We start from the raw sequence: 19,213 nt of genomic DNA, 5'->3' as shown, positions 1-19,213 counted from the left end.
TTACTCAGGCCTTTTGATCCCAAGTCGTCAGGGATCTCCTGTAGAGAGTAGTCCCCAGAGAGCAAGCAATAAAAAGATAATCAAAGAAAATAGTTGTCAGTAATGCATAAAATTGGTGCTACAGTAAGAGACAGTTCCAAGACCATTACAGGTATACACATCTTGCAGAGTATTTTTATAGATTTCTGAAAGTTTAGAGCTACTAGCTACATGTAATCTACAAAAGAATACAAAAGAATTAAAATTCTGGCTTAGTGACCAGGTAGTGACTTTGGGTAGACAGGCAAATTTTTAAGGCATTTCTTGCTTTTTTAAAGCAAAATTCACACTGTCTAGATATAATGAAAAAACAGGATAAAATGAGATGATTTCAGATGAACTAGAATCAGAGACTGGCAATGCTATACCTCGAAATTAGGTATGTTTTTCTTGTAGAACATTTTTTGAGTATTTATGTTAAATAACTCTTATTTTAAATAATTATATTTGCTTTTTTATGTTTAAGTTATAAGTATACAACAACTTGGTCTACTTCAGGAATTCTTACAGTGCCAGGAAGAGTTAAGACAGGCATATCAATGAATTTATCTCTAGTAAGTTTCCTCCTGTTAAGACAATTAGTAACCTGCTGCAGCTCTTGAAACTGTCTCCATGGTAACAACCAACTGCAGGGCAGTAGGTCCCTCTATATTTATCTTCAGTTGACCACTGGATCCACATACTTACGGTCAGCATCACTCGTTTCCTGCTCACTCTGGTCCTTGTTCTTGTAGAAGGGGAATTTTCGGGAAAAGAGGTTCTTTTTACGCTTGTCATTGAATGACTGCTGAAGAAGAGAAGGAGGGGCAAAACAAAGGGATGTCTACTGTCTGTGTGTACAAAGGCCCAGCCCTAGCAGCTCTGTGGAAGCTGACTCCTATGACCACAGTGTGCAGTCTTTATCTGTATGACTTTCACATTGTTCACACAAACAGTGAATTTCTAATTTTGCATAACTTTTCCAACATTTTGCAAATGAAAATATTTTTGAAATCTGAAGCAGATAATTTATATATGCCTTAAAAAATAAATGCTACTTGACAAAAAAGATGGGGAGCAAATCAGATTACTACTACAGTACAAACCAAGCTAATATTGTTTTTAATGAATCCTTGTTTTTCCAGAAAAACTTTCAAATATAGTACTAGGTGCTCTACAGGAAGTTTTTTTCCTCCCAGAAGTGGGAATTAAGCCCAGGCCTCATACAAGCTAGGGTGAGTGCTTTGCACCTGAGCTACAATGCTGGGATTACAGGTGCACCACACACCCAGCTAGTGAAAGTATGCTGTTCAATTATTTTTTATGCATTAAGTAGCCATTTTTTTCATTTTACCTTGGTATAACCACAGTTTTTCCTATATTTCTTTATTTTCGGCTACAAAAAAAGAAGCAAAAATAATTATGAAAAAGTTGGTATGTTAACTATACAAAACTAATGTAAGGGAACTAGATAGGTGATTTTATGTGCCTCACTGCACAGATGTTAGGAACAACATTTTCCCCTTCGGTGTCCCATTTGAACATTCATAATTTGAGGCCATGTAGCATCATTTGAGATGATGCTTTTGAAGAGGAATAGCTTTTTTTTTTTTTTTTTTAAATAATTTCCTGCCACAGCAAAAGGCCTCGTCTACCAGTGACAGTATAAGTTATTATTATTTTTAGGAGAGTGGGAAAAATATAAAGGCTAGAAAAATTTCCCTTTTTCTTTGTGTGTGATGCTGAGGATTGAACCCAGGACCTTGTACATGGTAGGTGAGTGCCCTACTGCCGAGTTGTTCCTTCAGACTCCCCTCGTCTTGCGATTTTGCTTTCTGGGGGTCAACTACGTTCTGGGAAAAAAAATTTTTTTTTGGTGCTGGGGATCAAACTTATGACTGCGCGCTTGCAAAGCAGGCGCTTATGCTGCTGAGCTAAATGTCCAGCCTGTTCTGAAAATATTAAATGGAAAGTTTCAGGAATAAATATTACCTAACTTTTAAACTATATACTGATCTGAGTTGCATGATGGAATCTCATGCTATTTCTGGCTCTGTCTTACCAAGGATGTGAGTTGTCCTTTTGTCCAGTGAATTCATCTTACACATTTTTACCTGCCTTTTAGGCATTCAGTATCCATCTTGGCTCTCAAATTGACTGTCTCTATCACACTGCTTGAGATTAAGTTATCTCTATCTTACTCAAAAATGTCCTCAAAGCAAATGAAAAGTGATGCTCAAAGTTTTATTACAGTATGTTATAATCTATTTTATTACATTATTATTTTTTTACCATGCTTTATGTATTACATGTTTATCACAGGTAAGTATCTATAGGAAAATCATTTGTGTACATAGGGTTTAGTGCAGTGCAGTTTTGGGCATCCACTGAAGAGACTAGAATGTATTCTTGGCAGGGAAAGGCGACTCTGATGCATCAAGCTGGAGCACACTGACACTAAGCAGCGTATTTTGGATGCCCTTAGCTTGACCCATGTGATTCCAGTGAAAGTAAAGTGCTAAAGTAAACTGACCTTTAGTTGCAACTTAAGACTTGAGAAGATTTATTTCAAAAAGAACCTTTACAAAAATAAGGCTGAATTTTCATTTTTTACTTTTTCATATCAATAATTCAGGGTTAGTAAATCCATAGTTCATTAGCCAAGCAGACTGTCTTGATTTGAATCTTAACATCTGAAGGCTTTGGAGAAGCTGTATGATTAAACTTTAAGCAGCAGTGAAACATTCTGCTGATGAGAAAAGTCTTATGGAGAAATATGGGTTTCTAACTATTTTATAAACTGTCAAGTAGCATTATCTGAATAAAGTTTTTTCTATGAACTCAAATTTTACAAAGGAGAAAGGAGAAAATTTTAATTTTTAGTAGAGAAAAAGTATGGTAATCTACTTTAGGAAAGTTCTAAATGTTTTCGTTCATAAGAATTACTGGTTTTGAATTTAGTAATTTTTGATATCTAATAAAACTGATGACACATGTTTTAGAAAAGGTTATTTATCCATCTTACTGCATATATTGTGGTCAGAGTCAGTTTCACAGCACATAACAAAAAAAACCATGAAGTTTAAAATGTTTTGATTTTTGGTATCTTTGCAGTTAGCCAAAATAAGATATCGTAAAGATATCAATACAGGACAGACAAGAAATGCTTGTTAGTCAAGAAATGTATTAACTGCATTACATTTAATACCTCCAGGTGAAGAATTTGTTGAAAGTGAAAATAAAAACAGCACAAGCAAACAGGACCAAAATGTGTAGGGAAAATACAAAACTGAAGAGTTATCGATCTTCAGTTTTTCTGTATTTTCAATAAAAATACCTTGTCTATTTATTGTCATCAATGCCATATTGTAAGAGTGCAGTAAACATGAGATAATATCACAAATTCATGATCTATACATTAAATAGCTAAGTATATATAATTTCAGTATGTATTTCAAGATAGCCAATGAATGTTAGAAATGTTAATGAAAAGCTGAAATGTTATGTCTGTAATGAAAATAAAGTCCATAAATCACCATGTAAGGAAAAAGCAAAGGAGGAATAGGGCATAAAATGATATTCTGGAAAGAAATGCAGTTCTGTATCAATGGCAAGCGTATTTTTACCCCACTTAGTTATCATGCATACTTTTGGTGCTGTGTTAGAACACAGTGATTGTATAAAGTTGGTTATATTCAACAAACAAGACTGAGGTTTAAATATGTAGTTAATTCAGTTAACTTCTTATAGTAAGAAAGAAAAGTTACAACATGCAACCTCTTTTTCGATTTGTTGATGATGTAGTGTACTGAAATATTTTTAATGACATATATAAAACAAGCACAAAAATCACTCTACTTATTTGAAATTCTAAGCATTTACTTGGAATTTCTCCTCCAATAAAAAATTGCTATTTTAACATACTGCTTCAGATAATTTTGTATTTTCTGAAAGCTACAACTAAAGAGAATTTATTATTTCCAAAAAACTGAACATACACAATTTACACAGATTTAATTTCTTGGCCAAGGATCTTATTTAAATTTTAAACTTTTATGTTTGAGTGCTCAGAGATAGCAGAAAGGCATACAGTATAAATTTACTTGCTGAGTGAATTTTCAGATTCATTTCAAATGTAGTCAAAAGACCTATGAAATTATACTTTAGATTAAAAATGAGAGACTTATGCATAGCTGTGAAAGGTATTTCCCCATGACATGGCATCAGCCCTATCTTTAGGCTCTTAGACTCAGGTATGGTCAGCTGAGCATAATAAGTACATATATTTAGTATAACTGAAGCTGGAACTATCTTTGTCATTTTTTCATACTCAAAATTTTTATTCAAGCAGAAAGAAGTACATGAAAACTAATTCAGATCTAAAATATGTATGAAGGAATTTTGAAATATTTCTTAGTCATCTATAAAACTCTGTCACTTTATTCTTGCCAAGTAAAAGATTCATGTTGATATCAATATTTAAAACAGAGTTTATCAAGGAACAATTTCCAGAATTAAGGGCATGTAAAGCAAGGAAATGTCTGTGAATTCACGTTCAACAACCTGAAAACTTACATTATGACTTAGTTCATATTTTAAGGTGATCTATAGTAGTCATGATTAATACTGATAAGATAATTCATTTATAAAAATAATCCTGACTAAATGTAAGTTGCTAAGAATATATCAAATGACAATTTGATAATCTGGTGAGGTCTGTGAAATAGGTGCTTTAATTTAATAAATGCTTACTACTTCTGTAAAGTACCAGTATGGCAAGAGCTATTTAGGTTAGTTCCTATCACAAAATCATTTTCATTTTAACATAGCTCAGATAAGCATTATCAAGATATTATTTGCAAAATTATTGAGTTTTAGAAATAAAAGACCATGTACTCACCCCTTTATCTCCTCTTGCTTTAGAATTGAATTTTACTGTTTTTAACCGGGCTCGTTCCTTCTTCTCAACTCTGTCAATGTAAAGATGGTTACAACATATGTTTTATTTATTTTGTGGTATGGGGGATTGAACCCAAGGACTTTGTACTGAGCTATAAATTTGGCTCTTTATTTTGAGACAAGATTTTGCTGAGTCTCTACATTGCTCAGGCTGAGCTTTTCAACTTGTGATTTTACTGCCTCAGTTTCTCTAGGATCATAGGAATGGACCACCATGCCTGCTTCAATAAGTAGTTACTTTCCTTATTTTATATTTTGCTGTTGGGAATTGAACATAAGGCCTCATATGTACTAAGTGAATATTCAACCAATGAGCTACACCCTTGGCCCCCAGAATGTTTCTTTTTGGGTTGTTTTTTGAGACAGGTCTTGAATTTGAATATGTTTAGGCTAGCCTTGATCTCAGTGATCTTCCTGTCTCAGTCTCCTGAGTACTGAGATTACAGGTATATGCTACCATGCCTTGCTCTTTTTTTCTTTTTTGAGATGAAATCTCTATGTTGCCCAGGCTAGTCTAAAACTCTCAATCCTCCTTCAGCCCCTTGACTAGCTGGGATATAATCAGAAGCCACCATGCTAGCCAGAATGTTATTTTTTAACTATAATAAATATATCTAAGAGTCTTACTAGAAAGCACCAAAATCGATACCTTTATAATTGGCATCTTTATATTCTAAAATCATTAGGAATCATCTAGGTTCATATCCTAAAATTAATTAAAGTTACTGAGAAACAGAAGGGCTCATTTTATTATGATACAAAAACCAATAATGAGGTAGCAAAATATATCATGTGTGATTATACTTTTATTTACACTCAAATCTGTAATTATATTGAAAGCATTGGGAGGTAGTATTTTTTCAGTTTGGTGATTTCTAGGTATTCCATATTTTTAAATTTAAATATTAGTTTAGAATTAGAACACAGATGTTAATTTGAATGCAAATGTGCCAAAATTTAACAACTGGTGCAAGTAGGTAAGATATATGGTTCAATGTATTAGCTTTTCTTTTTTGATTCTTATTTTTCTACAGCTCTGAAAGTTTAAAAAATAAAAAAGTTGGAAATACATTAAGGTTAATGCCAATGACATATATATATGTCTACAAAGAAACCAATGACATTTTAAAGTATTTTTGGAAGGATACATAAGAACTGGTAACCTGTCTTATTCTGATGAGGGTGAAATAATTGTTTGGAAGTAAGTAGGAGTTTGAAGTAAGACATTTGAATTTTGAACCCTACTAAAGTTTAAATGCACATTTAACTGTTCAAGATATACAAGCAAGGCTGAGTATGGTGGTGCATGCCTAAGGAGAGGAGGCAGGAGGATCACTGTGAGTTCGAGGCCAGCCTAAACTACACAGAAGAAGAGGAAGAGGAAGAGGAAGAGGAAGAGGAAGAAGAAGAAGAAAAGCAAATAAACTATAACAATAAAATCAGTTTTCATATAGAATATAGTAATATGAATCTTGCAAACTTTCATATAAGTTAGACTTTTACAAATCCTCAGATTTCAATTTATAATTATGTTAGTATACCACAGAAAAACCTAGCAAAACACCTAATGAATAAATGTATCTTCTTTATTATTAGCTCTATTGTTTTACTGTGGGTATAGCAGAACCTTACAGCACCGATGAACTTAAAACTTATGTTTTATATTGTTGCAGAGCAATCCTGATGATATATGATATGAATAATTTATAAGCATGTTTGGGTCTTTACTGAGGCAAGAATTGTAGTAATTATAATTCTTCATGATACTATTAGAAGAGGTCTAAGCAGGAGATAGTTTCGTTTAAGGGAAAACAAGTTTTGAATACAGTGGAAACTGAAGTAGCATAATCAGTTGTGGCTTCATATTGTATTGTGGGAGAAAAACTACTTCTACAATGTTACTCTTGAATTTGGGGGCTGGTAGAGTTCTCAAGACTTATCTTTTGCATTACTTCTCTCTTCTACCAAAGTCAGCAGCATTTTCTCATTGGCTGCTGGCATATGTTTAGTTCTTACATGATATAATATGAGGTTTTGTTTTTGAACCTTAAACGGAGCACATTCTATTGCAGGAAAAAGCTGTGCTAAGGGGATAGTCTGTTTAAAAGGACTTTTCTGTCCAGTATGAGACGAAACATTAACTGGATCTTACTGGTATATAGATCTAGCTAACAACTGTTAAAAACACACCATTTTCACATTACAAATCCTTGCAATACTTGGGCTGGTGGCACAGCTTAGGCTAGAACCCTTGCCCTAGTTTTATTTTCAGCACTATAAAAAACAAAACAGAATAAGGTATCACTACTTTTTGGGACAAATATACATAAATAATACATTAATTGGTATATTTATCAATTATGCTAACTCCAACAAAATAAGTAGAAATTTACTTCATTAGTAGGAAGTTCTTTACTGTATCTTAAACGAGCTCAAGTGAATTAACTGGCTATAACAAACATCACCATTTTTGCTGGTTCTTTAAAAAAAATTTGGGGGGAGGGGGTCTCACTGTAGCCCAGGCTGGTTTCGAGCTTGTGGTGATCCTATTGCCTCAGTCCTCAATAAAATTGTTTAAAAAAAAGTCCTTAAGAAAGGACTTTAGGCAATCACTTGGGTAATCAGATCTCACAAAGAAGCTATCATGAGGGAATTATAAACTGACGTTTTAATGCCTTTCTCATAAAAGTGGAGACAGTAAACATTCTGAGACCTTACAAAGATAAGGTGAGATCATCCTTTTCAAAGTCAGCCTACACTTTACCCCTTTTGCCACTAGATAATAAAAAAGCACAAATAAATCACTAAAATGAATGATTAAAAGTAGAGGAAGACTGTACCATTAAGCCTAAAATAAAGAGATGTGAACTGTCACTAAAATATTACTAACACAAACCAACCAACCAACCAACATCCTTGCATCTACCTCCATATGTTAAATCTAAAAGAGGCAATGTATATAATCAAAAATTTAAGCCCTGTTACTACCTACATGGGAAAATTACAGATACTTTTTTCCTGCACTGGTATAGACACATAGTACTGTCATTTTAAAATACACTCATCTTGCTTTCAGCAATCAGTAGGAGGTTTTAAGACTTTCTATATGGTGACATCATATTTTCTAGTTGACACTAGTTATAAATAGCTGTGAAGCACAATATGGAAAGCAAAGTATAAAATCATCACTTCTGTGTTTATTCAGTTGTGTTGGTGTTTTAAAATTTATTTTTTTAAATTATTATTATTTTTTGAGACAGGATCTTACCACTCTGCAGTTCAGTGTGGCCTTGCACTCACTACAAAGCCCAGGCTTCCTCCAAATTCATGTTGATCTTTCTGCTTCAGTCTCCCAAGTGCTGGGATTATAGATATGTGCTACCATACCTGCATAAGTTTATTTCTGTATCAAATACGCAGTTATCATACATATGACATATACACACATATGTGACACTGTAGTGTGTGTGATATATATATGTAAAATAAAATTTCTACAATCAAGCTAATTATCACCTTACAGTTACCTTTTTTGGGAAGGGGATGGTTAGTACTCTTAAGAATCTACCTTCTCAGCAAATTGTAAGTACACTATAGAATAATATTACATAAGGCTTAGTATGCTAAATGTTACATTTCCTAAACTTATTCCTCTTGTACAACTGCAAGTTTCCACCTGACCAACATTTTCCTATACCTCCTCCCTCTAGATCCTGGTAACTGCTGCTACTGGCACAGCTCTAGATGTTCCTAGGGGAGAGGATGGCAAGAGGATGGGAAAATAAAAAGAGACAAAAGCTGAGGTCAGGTGAAGCCCTCTCTCCTGATGGGAGAAAAGGGACTGCTTAACCACTGTAGCATGTTTATTTCTACACTCAGGAGGATGATGTCTGTTTCAACCCCTCTGCCTAGCAACGTTTGCCTGGTCCTTTGCCTTCTTGGAGCTGGAATAGCTTGCTTATGTGGCTTCTTCTGGGCTCTCTGTGTTTTCAGGGCTGGCCTTGATTTGGGCCCACAGTGTGATCGATTTCCAGCTGCACCCATTCCCTACAGGCCACACTCATTCTACTATCTATTTTGGATTTCATATAAACTTGAGATCATATAATGTCTGTCTGGTTAATGTCATTGAGTAGAAAGTCCTCCAGGCCCATCTCCACCATAGAGTAAAATAAAAGCAAAGAAACAGTAATTTCTTAGAGGTTATTTATGACCTAATTCCAAATGGTAAGAAAAACTTATTTACCTGCGTTTACTGGGAATCACTCCAACTTCCTCACTCTCGCCATCGGGGGTGACTTGCCTGGCTTGCCACCATTCATCATCCGAAGCATTAATAACATGGAGGATATCTCCAAACTTGAAGTTCAGTCCTTGACTTGGAAGGCCACTGTCTTTAGTCTTGTCATAATCAAAAAGGGCTCTAGTCTCAGAAGAAAGAAAGTTCATAATTGTTTGTTATAGTGTTATTAATCAATTTGAAATAAATATAGGATTCTGAAATCATATATTTAATGAATGATTAAAGTACTATGGTACACATATAATGCTAAGGACAATTTTGCACTATTATAAGACATAAGACAAAAATCTGATGTGTAAAGGAAATGGTTTGTTGTTTGATGCATTACTTATTTCTTTTAAAAGTGTAGCAGAAAAAATTTTTTTCTGAGACAGAGTCTTGCTGTATAGTCTAGGCTGGTGTCAAATTCAAAATCCTGTCTTAGGATTTCAGGCATGTGCTATTATACTCAACTTTGTTTTTTTTTTTTTTTGGTTTATTCTTTTGAGACAGGGTCTTGCTATGTAGTCTAGGCTGGCCTTAAATTTGTGGCAATTTTCTCATTTAAGCCTTCTGGGTGGTGGGATTACAGGCATGTGTCATCACAGCTGATATTTTCTTTACTTTTTAAATGTGACTTCTGGAAAATTAAAAATGACAATGTAGTTTCATAATATGTTGCACAGTACCAACACATGCTTTGGAATCAGACTGTTGTAGGTTTGACTGTGGTGTCCCAACTTATCAGAGTTTTATTGTAGTTTTGTTTTTGCTTGTTTTGCTTTCAGAAATTTTGGGGTCTCCATCTTATGTCTGATGGGCCTAATCATATTATGTTTTGGGGTTGTTCTGAGATTAAATAGCATTAGTTAAAGTGTGCAAGATAAATTTTAAAAATGCTTTTTGGTGTGGTGGTACACAAATGTTGTCTCAGCTCCTTAGAAGACTGAGGCAGGAGGAATTGGTAGTTCATAGTTTTCAATGTGTACCTGAGGATCACAGAGAGACTCCATCTCATAATAAAAGCAACCATTGCTTTCAGTATAATCCAATGACAACACACATTTTATAGTACTGGGGTACCCTACCACTAAGCTACAACTAAACACTTAGTTGCTCTAAAATAACAGAGAGTAAACATTAAGAGATATTCTTAGACACAGTGGTACATGCCTATCATCTTGGTTGCTTTGGAGGTTGAAAGCAAGAGAGGCACAACTTTGAGCCATCCTGAGAAATTTACTTAAGATCTTATCTCAAAACCAAACTAAGAGAGATATGGATACAGCTCAGGGTTTCCTGGGTTCAATCCCCAGTATGGAGAAAAAAATTCTTTTTATGTTCACCAAACACTTAGATTTGTATTATTAGACGTGGATGATTAGACTAGATTAATGTAGCAATTATTCTCAGTTAATTACTTCTTCCTGTTTACAAGTTGAAACAGTATTTCCAGAGTTAGTATCAATAAACTACAGATGACTTTATCAGCTGCACAAATATTTAGGAAAAGTATTTAAATTTTGCATTTGCAAAATGATAATATTTTAAAATTTGGCAAAAAGAAAATGTTGTGTCCTATCACTTGATTAATGAACAATATTTAAACAAATTAGATTCTTAAGTTGAAATAAGTGCTCTCAAGAGTATAGCAAGGGGCTGAGAATAGCTCAGTGGTAGTGTTTACCTAGCATGCACAGGGCCCTGAGTTTGAGCCCCAACTCTACAAATAAACAACAGGTAAGGAGTTCAGCAATTATTCTTTTAATAGAATGTATTCAATCTTTTATTATAATATGGCAATTAGAAATTAATATACAAATCATATTCCTTTTTAGTATATATATATTTTTGGCAGCACTGGAGAGTGAACCCAGGGCCTTTGTATTGAGCTACATTCTCAACCCAGTATATTGAATACAGTATGTTTCAAGTTTCATTAGCCAACAAAATGGGAAAAAAATTTATATATATATAGTAATTAATAGTATATATTTATTTTGCTACATTAATCTTATGTTATAGAAAAATAACATATCTTTTCTTAAATTTAAAAATACACAGAAATTTTCTAAATATGTATTTTTGTGAGGCTTTTCACACTTGTCTTTCATATATATATATATACATATATATATATATATATTTTTTTTTTAATATGCTCACTTTGCTATTATGGGAATTGCCATATAACTGTTACTTAAATGCAGCATATTGTATAAAAATGCATAGGTAAATCCTAATATGGGAGGCTATACCCAGCTTGCAGTCATTACTACAATGTCAATCTAAAAAAAAATTTCAAACCCACAATTATTTTGTCTTTCCTTATCAATTATTACTATAAAAAGCTTATATTGTAAATTTCTATAAATGAAACTGTAATAATATTCTAGGCTTCTGAAAGACACTATCAGGAAATCATTAAAAAAGAATTTTATGGATTTGCAGTACTTTTTAATAGCCTAAGTTAAGTCACAGTGAAAAATCTTAAAGAATTTATATGTATAAATAATTAAGGGTTACCATAATTAGAAGTAAAAATTTACCTGACATAGAGGGTTCGCTTCTGGCTAGTTCTCAGAGAGCCTGATCCTGAACTAATGCTACTGTTCATCATCTGCTCCCGTAAATCATGTATTTTTGCTTCAAAACGACTGTACTCTGATGAAGAAAAAGAAATAAATCTGTATTTCATCATCTTAATAAATTACTTAAAAGCAATGTATTAAATATGTAAACTACCCTAAAATTGATCAAATATGATTAGATTCCTAGAACAGTAACTTGTATAAAGTTTTGTCCAAGGCAAAATAATCTTTAAATGTATCATAAATTAGAATTAGCTATTAGAATTTCTTCACATCCGTATCACCATTAATTAATTAAAAGAATTTTACTAATAAAAATAGCACTAGCAATCTTGCATCCTAATTCTGAGGTAAAAACAAAAACAAAAACAAAAACTGGATGTACTTCAATTTTTTTTTTTAAACAAAATGAACAGGTTTATTGAGTTGAGGAAGTGGAAAGCACACAACCCATGGCAGTTGGGCTGTCTCCTTCTCCTTCAGTTTTTTTTGTTAGTTTGTTTTTTGTTTTTTCGGTACCAGGGAGCACTTGCCAGGGAGGCAGTCCCAATGTACTTCAATTTTTACATTAAAAAAGAAATATGGTGATTAACATAAATGATGCTTTGACTGCTGACTTCTTTCCTTGGAATGAATTAACCTTAAATTCTTAAACACAGAATTTGTGCATGGTCAGTAACAATAGGAAAAACATGCCTTAACAAATTGATAAATGAAGCTAAATTTATTTTAACTTTTTAAATTTATAAATTGTCAAAATAAAACATAAAAGCAATATGAAGTAACATAAATATTTTTATTTAAGACAGTGAAAAAGAGCCTGGACATAGCTCAGCAGCACTGCAACCTGCCTGCTAGGTGCGAGGTTGTGAGTTTAATTCCTCGTAGCAAAAAACAACAACAACAACAACAACAAAAAAGACAGTTTAATAGAAAGCAAGTATGAGTTTGAGGATGGACTATTTTAAAGCATACCATATAAAAAACTAAATTAAAATAGCACTTTTCAAAAATATTGCGATTATGTGATTATATACTTAGTGTCTTCAAAATATATAGTTTTTTACAACCAGGTAAGAACAATCCAGTTTTCTTATAAACTTAAGTCTTCTTATGGTAAACAACTTGTTTGGAAGTTCAAGACAGACAAAGTATGAATTTCACTGAGTTATTCTTCCTTTCACTACAGCCATCAAATGTGTTTTATCAATACCGCATTAATTGAAGCAACAATTTATCAAAGAATTCAGAAACATTTAAACATTCACATTAATATCTAGCAAAATAATAGTTTTAAAATATAACAATTTAAATAAAAACATTAGAAGACATTATTATAGTTCAGCAATTATCAACTCATGGTAAACTTTTAGTACATAAGAGACATAACAGTCAGAGTAATGAATAGAGATATGAGATCACTCATACATAAAGTATACTGGTTCTTCCAACTAAAAATTAGAATCACTGGGCTTCAATTTCTTTTTTCTTTTTGGTACCGGGGATCAAACTCATGACCTTGTGCTTGCCAGGCAGGTGCTTATGCCACTGAGCTAAATCTCTAGCCCTTCTTTTTTCTTTTTTGAGAAACAGTCATGCTATGTAGTTCAGGCTGGCCTTGAACCCACTATGTAGCCCAGGCTGGGTGCAACTTATAGGAATCCTCCTGCCTCAGCCACCTGAGTGCTGGGATTATAGGTGTGAGCCATGATGCTCAGCCCTGGGTTTTAAATTTATCTTTCCTAATCTTACATTTGTTTCTATTTTTTTTTTTTTTTGACTATGAAGAATCCTGGCTCTCAAATTATCAGGGATAACAGAATTAAGCATATTGCAGTAACTTGTTTTATCCAAATGTTAGACTTACAACAGCAATAACAATACTAAAACATCATGATGATTACTGAAAACCAATAATTGGTTCCCTAAAAGTTTTTTATTCTTAGAGTATAGCCCACAAAGGCTAATGTTTTAACATTATTTGGAAAAGTTCCTTTTTGGTGTTATGCTGATAAAATTGAGGTTCATTCGTTTTCGTATTCAATTTAAATTCCATCTAGACTCCCACTAAAAAATAAAGTCCCCAGCCCCCTTTGTGGTGCTGGATATCAAATTTCAGTCATCTGTCAGTCTTGTAGTATTGGGTTGTTTCTTATGTGGAATGCTAATCCCCCCAGCCCCTCAATGTTAAAAAACTGAACCTAGGAAGCTCTGAGCTACCTCCTCAGCCCTTTCTGTTTTGAGATGCTTGAGATCCTTTTGCCTCACTCTGCTAGTAGTACATATCATAGAATGGGCCACTGTCACACTGGGTTGGAATGTTCTTTTGGTATAGTTTGAAATATCTTGGAGAAAAAATTTCTTGTACAGACTGTGTGTTCTGTTTTATCATTGTGTTTTTTTCCCTAATGAACTCTTTAGTTTGTATATTCTGAATAGTCATTGCCTATTACTTCTAATGTTTTTGTACTTTGTTGAGAGAGTTTATGTATCCCAGGATGGCCTTGAACTTCCTACCCTTTTGCCTTGCCACTTGAGTGCTAGGATGACAGGCCTGCACCATCATGGTCAGCTTGTCTAACTTCTCCTGTCTTGTGCCTTGAAATCTCGCCCCGTCCCACTTAATATATACTTCTTGAAGATTAAACATCACACTGTGTTTCTCCTGAACTATCTGAGTAACTTGTTTCCTTGATGTCTCATCAACTCTGAATTTGCCCAGTGTATATTTCCTTCAAATAAATATATTTTCCTCTATAACTACAAAACCAGCAAAGTAATATTAATGTTACTTCCATTTAATGCTCAGGTTGCAATAAAGTTTCACCAATAATGTTCTTTATATCAGAGGGATCCAGTTTAAAAATGTTTTGCATTTAATTGTGTTTTTAAGATTCTTTTAGACAAAAGACTGTTGCAGTCTCTCCTTGACTTTGTGATCTTGATACTGAGAATTACAGGTCAATTATTTTGTAAATTGTGCTCATTCTGGGATTGTCTGATGCTTCTAAAAATGACTATATTGGGGTTATGCAATTTTGGCAGGAATACCACAGAGGAGATGTTATGTTTGTCCCCATGTACCCTCTATCATTAAGGTGGTAAATAATTCTGATTTGTCTTACTGACTTGGATCATTTTTGTCTTTTATCACTTAATGAAGGTTGTGTCTGCCAGATTTTTCCATTGTGAGTTTTTGCTACGCAAAAAAGTTAATGAAATTATGTATACTTCTTTATTCTCATCAAATCTGCATTTCATTTATTAATACTGGTAAGGACTCCTAATTTCCTAATTTATTCAGTGGGTTAGAGTTTGGTGTTATTTTTACCAACTATGCCGAAACTTTATAATTTGGCCAGAAGTCATTTACAGATGGAATTTATCTGTTTGACGTTTCCGTCATTCCTCAAGTGTGCTTTTAACACAGGGACCTTCATACTTTCCCTGCCTAAGCCCTGATTCCAGTCACATGGCTTTTATCAGCTCTCAGCTGCATAAGCGGCCTCTGTCTGTATTTTGTGGTCCAAGTAATACACCTAACGTCTCTATTTTGCTTAACATGAGGTAGAGTTTTGTGGGTAGAAGTGTGTGTATGTTTTATTTGCCTTGTTCCCTTTATGTTTTCAAGGGTGTTTAGGGCTCATATATTTACTTAGCCTTAATCCTACTTAAACAGCTTGTATTTGTTATAAGCATACAAGTGAGAGGCTGGCTATTTCAATAAGCAGTGATTGTAATCTGACTTCTGTTCAGCACACATATAGGTTGGGAACGTGGTGTCCTAAAATAAAAGCATGTGTGACCCACACTAACAGATTTCTCACAAAAGTCAATGAACTTTCACACAGGAAGTTAAAAAAGTCAATGAACTAGTATTCTGCTTTCCTATGTTAAAATTCCCTTTCTTTTGTTAATGTGAAAGCTATCCAGTATATAACTAAATTTATTCAGCTGAGCCTACAAACATGAGTTTTATAAACTGAAAGAATCTACTGCATTTTTGGAATGTACACAATAGTGGAATATAATAGAAATGTTTTTCTTCAAATTCTTGTTCCTTGAATTTTTCTAGGTAACATACATGAATTTCATGAAAAAATTCAAAATATTACAACCTTCAGGATAAAAGAGTTAATTCCTAAATTACAGGCCATTTCCTTTGGCCCCCTCAGTCATATCATGTTTTCCCTCCCCCATAGTGTTTATGAACATCAAGAACGCTATGTATTCTTCTGGGTGTTTAAGCTTTTTAAATCCCCTGAGGTTTCTGTTAAAGTGGTTCTGTTGATGTACACTAGAGTCTTATCCTAACTCTGTGGTCTTCTTTTTATGTTAAATAGTAATAATGGTTATGAAAAAGACACATTAAACTTTGATATTAACAAACAATCTAGTTCGAAAGTTAGAAAAATTCGAGTGACCTCATTTTGTTTGGAAGTATTCTACTTTATGGCTTTTATTACTTTTTCAGATTAATGAGCCAGTAAAATGTATATTAAAAGGTATATATTTGGTTAGAGGTTCAAGTTTTAAAAAGTAGCACTTGAAAGTTAATTCAAACAATGGTACAATGCTCAAAAGAATTGGAAGATAAGAGTTCCTACATTTTATTAAAAACATTTTCATCTGGAAAATTAGGTTTAAGATTAATGAATCAGAACCAAACCAAAAAAAGTTAAGGTGGAAAATAAAAACATTAGAAGGAAGGTTTTTTTTTTTTGGTATCAGGAATTAGACTCAGGACCTTGCACTTGCCAGGCAGGTGCTTGTACTACTGAGATATATCCCTGGCTAGAAGGAAAAATTTTATAAAACCAAAAAAATCATATATCATAGAAAAACTTTATTACCTTCAGGTCGATACTGTGCAACAATTGTTACGGCTTGGCCAGCATTTTTCAGTGCAGCAGCTGCCTGCTCATGACTAGCAGCTCTGAGGTCAACACTATTTACCTGTGAATCAAATGAAATCTTAATTTGAGAGAAAATAATCACTTTGATTAAAAATCACAATGGTTTGTTATTTGAGAAGGCACAGATTAGCTGCAATGATTTTACCACTAAAATATACTGTATAGTACAAAAACTATCATTCAAAGTAATTTTATTCACTGAAAATACTTTGCCCAATGGTGAGTAAAACCAAAACAATACTCCCCAGAAAGTTTTCTATTTATTAAGCAATGCATCTTACTTTGACAGAAATTAACAAATGTCATCATTTCACATATTTTCTTTCACTAGTAACTCAAGCAACAAGAGGGAAATTCATTTTTTGCTTGGAGCATCCACTCATTTCCACTACATTCTCATTCCTACAGCTCAACTCATTTCCAATCCTTTCTTCCATTTACAACTAAAGCTTCTATTCTTTTGGTATAACTGAAAAATAATTACTTAAAGACTAAGAACATGCATATAAGCATTATAATTGTGTATAATAAATCTGAAAATTTTAAAAACCAAGGACCAGCATTAAGTAGAACAATGTGAAGTTTAGGACTTTCATTAAAACTTTTTGACAGGAACACAATCATGTAAATTTTATATGAAAACCTATTCTCGAGAGTTAATCTAAACTCTGTTAAGGATTATATAACACTTCAAATTTATAATGTACCGATAAAAACGAAAGACAAAAAAAATTTACAATGAAGTCAGAATATCATGAGATCATAAAATTTACATCAAAGAACATTTTAACCATGTAAAGGTTTGATGCTTTATATTACCTATTAAAGACACCATTAATGTAACCAAATTAAAACACACAGCCCTTGAATGAGAATTAAGAAGACTCTTAACACTAAACAAATGCATCATGTGTAACTTTTTTTTTTGAGTACTGAGGATCAAACTCAGGACCTTTTGCTTGCCAGGCAGGCACTGTGCTACTGAGTTAAATCTTTAGCCCAAGGTCATTAGAGAATGAGAACTAAGATCTAGAAATCCTAAGCTAAACAAACACATAATAATGGGGTTTTAGAGAACATCTCTGACAATAGTAATAAACACCTCAAAACATTATAAATAATGCACTTTTTGCACTCTGTGCATAAAGAAAATCCTTCTAATTCCAGAGAAAACAAATTAGAGAAAAATTCTAAAGGAAAATAAATTTTTATACATTATTGCAGAAAAGATACAACTTATAACTAATTATTTGTGTCAAATTCTTTTGTTAAAAGAAAAGATTTGAAGATAAATCCTATGCAGATATAAAAGTACATAATCTGTTGACAAGATCACAAATTAAGTACTTTCCAAAGTATCACTGAACATTTCAAAGGAAGTATGATACACTGTTAAGAATATTTTAGGTCAAAATTTTTGTAGTGAAAGACATTTATATAACAAAACAAAACAAAAATGGAGAAATAGTGATTTTTACTACATTCACAACTACCCAATTTAATTTCAAAACAACTCCAATGTTTTCTTCGCTCAAAAAAGAAATTTCACATGCAGCCTCCCTCCTCCCACCAACCTACCAATTTCCCTTCTGACTAGATTTGGCTGGTCTGGATATTTCAAATCAATGAGGCACTATAGTCTGTGGTTTCTCAGCAATTTTGGCTTGGCTTCTCAGCAGTTTTCAAGGTTTACCCTCAGCACATATAAACTCTCTTACTTATTAGGGTTGAATAATATGTCTCTGTATAGGCTATACCATATTTTATTTATTTCCTTAAATTTACTCAAGTATTTTATTCTTTTTGATACTACTATAAATGGAATTATTTTCTCTTCCTTTCATCTTTCTTTGTGATGCTCGTGATTGAACCCTAGGCCTCCTGTATCCTAGATAACTACTGTATCATTGTGCTGCCCTAAGCCCTATTTTCTTAATTTTATTTTTGAGTTGTTTAAGGCTAATTCATAGAAATATAGTTTTTTTTTTTTTTTGGTATAGTGACCTTTTATCCTGCAATCTTGTTAAACTTGTTTATTAGCACTAATAGTTTTTAAATTTCTTAATACTATACTTGCTATATATAATATTATGTGAACCACAGAGTTTTTTGTCTACTTTCTAACTGTAAGACTTTTACTGTACTTCTTTTACTTGATTAACTGTTCAAGCTAGAAGCTCCAGTATAATGTTAAACATAGTGAGAAGAGTAACTATCTTGTCGTATTCTTGATTTTAGAGGGAAAGCTTGCAGTTTTTTACTTTTTGTCAGTTTGTTAGCTACCACTTTTTCAGATACCCTAATCAGGCTGAGGTAGCTCCCTTGTATTTCTAGTTTGTTGAGTATTTTGTTTTTTAATCACAAAAAAGCACTGGTTTATGAGCTCTGTTTTTTCTGTTTTTAATTGAGGTAACTGTAAGGCTTATATCAAATATCTAACGTGATGT

The 19,213-nt window shown here is 33.1% G+C and overlaps 1 protein-coding gene across 19 annotated transcripts in view; it reads right to left on the bottom strand.

The window, feature by feature from the left end:
* The window catches only part of Dlg1 (discs large MAGUK scaffold protein 1), a 199,246-nt gene that overhangs the window by 24,659 nt on the left and 155,374 nt on the right, over window positions 1–19,213 (bottom strand). For 9 of the 19 annotated variants that reach the window (XM_063224296.1, XM_063224298.1, XM_063224301.1 and 6 more), the window contains 5 exons: window positions 16,704–16,806; window positions 11,809–11,923; window positions 9,224–9,400; window positions 4,919–4,988; window positions 5–38 (listed from right to left, as the gene is read on the bottom strand). In XM_063224296.1, coding sequence (XP_063080366.1) covers window positions 5–38; window positions 4,919–4,988; window positions 9,224–9,400; window positions 11,809–11,923; window positions 16,704–16,806 — 499 coding nt within the window. Of the gene's footprint in view, window positions 1–4; window positions 39–726; window positions 827–4,918; window positions 4,989–9,223; window positions 9,401–11,808; window positions 11,924–16,703; window positions 16,807–19,213 lie in introns of all 19 variants that reach the window. The other 10 variants (XM_063224295.1, XM_063224293.1, XM_063224292.1 and 7 more) reach the window with 2 other exon arrangements.

Source organism: Cavia porcellus, unplaced genomic scaffold (genome assembly GCF_034190915.1).
Source record: "Cavia porcellus strain 051 isolate PalLab524CR breed Dunkin Hartley unplaced genomic scaffold, mCavPor4.1 scaffold_14, whole genome shotgun sequence".
Taxonomy (NCBI): domain Eukaryota; kingdom Metazoa; phylum Chordata; class Mammalia; order Rodentia; family Caviidae; genus Cavia; species Cavia porcellus.
This window is presented reverse-complemented; position numbering and strand designations above follow the sequence as displayed.